This window comes from Atta cephalotes (genome assembly GCF_000143395.1).
Source record: "Atta cephalotes unplaced genomic scaffold scaffold00023, whole genome shotgun sequence".
Classification (NCBI taxonomy): Eukaryota; Metazoa; Arthropoda; class Insecta; order Hymenoptera; family Formicidae; genus Atta; species Atta cephalotes.
In genome coordinates this window covers 1,577,891-1,582,942 of record NW_012130087.1, presented here as the reverse complement: position 1 = coordinate 1,582,942, position 5,052 = coordinate 1,577,891, and the positions used below count along the sequence as shown (strand labels likewise).

Below are 5,052 nucleotides of genomic sequence, written 5' to 3'. Positions count from 1 at the left end.
TAGTTTAGTTTAGTTAGTTAGTTAGTAGTACGTACGTACGTACGTAGTAACGTAACGTAACGTACGTACGTACGTACGTACGTACGTACGTAACTACTACTACTACTACTATATATATATATATATATATATATATATATATATATATATATACGGAAAAATTTGATAATCCGTACGGACTTAGCGGAAATCGTAAAGAAACTCTTTAGAGGGGGCTCTTTGACTAGGTTTAGACATATAAGGACTGATATGCTCTTCTCTATATTAATCTAATACTAATCTAGTACTAATCTATAATTTCGCTCATCAATCACATCAAAAAAAAGATATTTATAGCTGCAATATATACTTCAATACAAAAGTGTAGATTAAATATCGATATTACATTACATGCCGATTCTATAATGAGTCAATAGTCTGTAATCGGTGAGTCAGAAGCGAGTCTAAAGAATAATTGAAGAAATCATGATTGGTCGAAGTCGATGAATCAGTAAAGTTGGTCAGCATTCAGCTTCTAAGACTACAGATTATCGTTTAATTGTAGAATCAGCATAAAATGTAAAAATTAAAACAAGTTATCTAAAATCTTTGATTTCTTGATGTTTATTATGTTAATAAAACATTACGTCCACAGTTGTGTGTATGTGTGTGTGTGTGTGTGTGTGTGTGTGTGTGTGTGTGTGTGCGCGCGCGCGCGCGCGCGTGTGTGTGAATATAAATAAAATAATAAGATCCATATCCAGGTGTTGCTGCGATCATTAGCTTTTATCATAATGCCGAATACAAATTGTCTTATCTTTATATGATTACGGTACTTGTTTCATCACGCACGCGTGATACAGTGTATATACGTTTGAATGGGAATCGCAAGAGTGCGTTCAGGCGATAACGTCAATAACGTAAAAGATGCAAGGATACACCGCTAAGGATTTACAGTTCACTCTCAGGAAAGAAACACGATATCCAATTCGATTCGCTCCAAAAGGGAGCTTATCAAAGAGTGCTTATCGAGGAACAGCTTGAGCGTTAATTTGCAAAGATCGTGTACGGGATTGCGAAGGGAGGAATGTACTTCTCGAGGGTTCGTTTAATCTTTCCGTCCGTTCGCTTCGACGAAACATCGGCGACGTATCATCAAAATCGAGTGCCCTTCTTGAGGACAGTAGCATAACCCACCTACCACTTGTTCAATCTCCCTTACCCTCTGGTCGCTTTTTGTTAAGTGACAGTCGATAAAATTGGCTCAATCTGCTTGTAAATTCGCAAGATCGCGCACGATTTCCTGCTCTTTGCCGTCTCTTTTCATTCTCTTTCATCCTTTTCTCTTTTTCGCGGGCGATCGATATAAAGGCTCTCAAGAGGTTGTCTCTTATCAGCCGCGGTGCTTACCATAAGTGCGGCGGTATCACGCATCGATCTGACCGCCAGTAGAAGTCCCGGATCGAGAGGTTCTCTTTCCATCCAGAGCAGCACTCTTGAGAGAAGTCCAACAGCCTCCTCGGCGGTAGGCTCATCCTCGCCGTCATCTTCTTCAATGCCGTCATTCCCATCTTCTTCCTCGTCTCCATTGCGCTCCGACCATCTATCCGTCTCTACCTCGATTTTAACTCGGCATTGTTGTTCCTCGTCTGGTTCTTTTTTTTTAACAAGACGCGCCAGCGCACTCTCTTCGTCAAGGATCCAACTGCCGAATTCGTCATCGGTGACCTCCAGTCCGATCTCCCTGGCGAGACTCTGCAGTTCGACAAGTAGCATTCTATCCTCCTCTTGATCCACCGGATGGATTCTAGGCGGCAATATGGCGCCATTACATCCCGCCAGCGAATGATCCTCGCGATCGCGTGGCAGCGTCCAGCTGCGAGCGAATGTCTCCGATCGAACACTGAGCCATGCGCGATGAAGATCCGCGAATGCTTCCTTTAGTGTAAATTTTTTTAGATATGCGTCCAATCGGTTATCGCCCTCTTCCTCGGGCAAACCCAAAATTGAGGGATATTTATCGCAGTAAACGCCACAGCGTGCTCTCGATAATATACCTGTAGCCAGACGCACTCTTAATTCTCGGACCACTAGTCGCGTTTCCATGCAATCCTTGGGTACAATAAACAGCCGTACAAGACCGTCCGCGGCGACGCAGTCACCTTCTGGTGGCAAGTAATCGGCACTTTCCGCTACCAGCACGGCTCCGTCAGGATGCATCGCCATCGCCGTAACAGCAAATTCACGATGGAACCACCATAGGAATAGATCGGAAGTTAAGGAACCCCTGCCACCGCCGGCATATACCACTGGTTGACTCAACATGTTGACCTTGCGTAGACAACGTGGTCGCCAGTGGCGGCCGGCCACCAACAATCGTGTCCGATGATGGCCCTCGTGATCCGCCGCCCCCACCACCCACACCCGTTCGCTGCTCCGCGTCGCGTCGTGACCTCCGACGGTGCCGCCACGCCGTTTACCCGGCAGATCCCGCCAATCCAAGTAGCAAACGTGGGCGAGGTAGATTCGACTACGGTCGTAATTCTCCAGGGCACTTCTCAGTCTTTCAAGCGCGGACGAAGAGGACGAGACGTGCGCAACACCGTGATCGCCACCGTGGCTGCGCGGCGTCGTCGCCGTCCGGCAAGATGTCGAGGACGTGGACACGGGGGAGGGAAATGGCGACGAGGAAGACACAGTGGTTGAAGAGGAGGTCGACACCGGCGTCGTCGTCTCCGTAGTCGTTCCATGAGTCGTCTCACCGTTGTCTCGTCTTGTCTCTCCAACGTTTTGTCTCCGCTTCCCAATCCCGTCGTCGCTATGATCGGGAGTGCTTCTTTGCTCGCTTCTGATCGCAGGCTTGATCGTTAGCGGATCGCTCGTGACCGACGACGAGGTGGAGGAGCGCGCTGGTGACGAGGTGCTTGACAGTGGGGAGCTCGAACGGCGCGAGGACGCGCAAGAAGACGGCGAGGAAAGTGCCGGCGGCGACGACAACGATGTCGAGGAGCATGAGGTGCCGGCGGTGGCTTTCTCGGTATCTCTCCCTGGTGGTCGATGCTTCCTCCCCGCGGCGTGTCTCTCCCGTCGTCGTTGCCTTTCCGGATAACGATGCACCGAGGGGGTACAGTTTTCACGGGCTGGCTCGGAGCTGCTCTCCAGGGACTGGCGCATGCGCCCAGTCCACTGCGATCGACCCTCATTGCACGCCGTTGTTACCGCGGGCTTGTCCATTCTCGTTGTCGCGACTACCATTCCGCTTGACGTCACCGTCGATGTTGTCGCCGTAAATATTGCCGTTGTCATCGTCGTCGTTGTCGTCATCTCTGTCAACGTCGTTGTCGACGTCGCCATTGCCATACTTGTTCCCTCGGTTTCTACAAAATCCAAAGAGACGTGCTGCTGAGCGCGCACTTGGCGCCCCTTGGTGGTCACTTTGCTGACACGCGCGTACTTGCCGCCGCGAGACGGCATCGCACGATCCAAACGCATTCGCGGTCGCCACGAAGTCACACGAATACATACGCGTTTTGTGAGCGTCGAAACGAAAACCGCCGACTCGCCGTTGTACCGCGTATCCGGATCACCCGACGGACGTGGTGAACGGCGAACTCGCGGCTGACCTCTGAGAGCCCGCGCTCATCGTGCGAGAGCGCGCGCGCGCGCGCGCGCGATCCGCTCATCTACAGCGCGCCGCGCCGACATCGCCTACAACCGAGCGATGACTGAGCGAGCGGCCGCGACGCGACCGTCAAAGGCCGGAGCGGGAACTAGAAGGCTTTGATGTACCGCCGCCCCGGCGCGCACAAAGCGAAAGCGGCTCCGACTCGTTGGTTGGCACGGCATGCGGGGGAGGGGACGAGGCGGCGGGGGAGCGAGAGAAGTCGAAGCGAGATAACAGGAACGCGCGGCCGAGTACGAGTGGTGGTGGTGGCGACGGCGGCGGAAACGAGACAGAGGGGGCACAACGAGATGAGAGACACGTACAGTCGTCTCCTCATTTGAGCGTCCACGCGTATCTGCTCGCTTGCTCGCTTTGCCTCGTGAGAGACTCGCCACATTCGCATCATCACCGTGCGCTAGTTCGAGACTGTACCGCCTGTCGACGGCGATAAGATAAGCAAATTGTTTGTTTCCGATACCAACTGATATCCGTCAGACGCACAAATTGCTGTAAGAGCATACTGTTTTGTACGAGTATAGTTGAGGCATGACGTATTTTGATGATCTTGCAGATATGGCCTCCATGCCTTTATTTATCTCTAGCATTTTAAAATCACTCACAAATATTTTTCTTTTTCAACTAACATCTATAAGTGCTTCCCATTTGGTAACATAAGTCGGCACAAGGGTCGATCGTTCTATCTTTGTTATTCACTGAATGTCATGAAAGATAGAATTATGCTTGTGTTGACTTGTGTCATCAAATGGAAAGCACTCTATGTTGGGCAACGATCAAAGATTGCAGAAACAACGATGTAATGTCTGTTAATGTTACAATTGGTGAGTCTGAAGAAATATACAGTCGCGACCGTGACAATTAGCGAGCACATACTAAATGTCCCAGCGTAAATCTAAGAAGCCATATGTACATCAACGACAACCAGCTGCTGAAGATCTTGGGAGCGCGAGATCTGAATACGGGCCAAAGTCAACTAAATATACCGATCCATTTGGCCGCATAATGGCGCCCGACGTGTTTGGAGAACGCTTCTGCCACAGCTCGCGCGAAACAAGTTAGTCCACAAAGAGACGCAGATTTGTTTCTGCGCTCCAGAGTTAAAAGCGCGGCCTTTTCACTAGTGTTTGTTCAGGTTGTTTATCGCGTGCGCTAAACGTAGATCGTTGACATCCGATCCCCATGGCACTGTAATCAGAACGATCCCAATCGGAAAAACAACGCTTCCGGTGAATTATACTCACGATTAATCAAACCCATTTCCCGTCTACCATCGCATCCGCGTGACTAATTTTATACAGACAAAGCGAAAATAAACTTTGTATCTTGAATACTTGTACGCGTATACATGTAATGTGTAGTATTGTTAACATGTGTTGAATTATCCACTTATT

The 5,052-nt window shown here is 49.7% G+C and overlaps 2 protein-coding genes across 2 annotated transcripts in view; both read right to left on the bottom strand.

The window, feature by feature from the left end:
• Window positions 1-2,304, bottom strand: part of LOC105619854 (protein pangolin, isoforms A/H/I/S-like) — a 32,549-nt gene extending 30,245 nt beyond the window's left edge. The window contains exon 1 of the mRNA XM_012201372.1: window positions 1,390-2,304. Coding sequence (XP_012056762.1) covers window positions 1,390-2,304 — 915 coding nt within the window. The remainder of the gene's footprint in view (window positions 1-1,389) is intronic.
• A 151-nt stretch (window positions 2,305-2,455) lies between these two features.
• On the bottom strand, window positions 2,456-3,453 carry LOC105619993 (putative protein TPRXL). Its single transcript, XM_012201504.1, has 2 exons — window positions 2,581-3,453; window positions 2,456-2,509 (listed from the first exon to the last, which is right to left on the bottom strand). Exons 1-2 carry the CDS (start codon window positions 3,451-3,453, stop codon window positions 2,456-2,458), a joined length of 927 nt encoding a protein of 308 aa, XP_012056894.1.
• Between the last annotated feature and the right edge of the window lie 1,599 nt (window positions 3,454-5,052).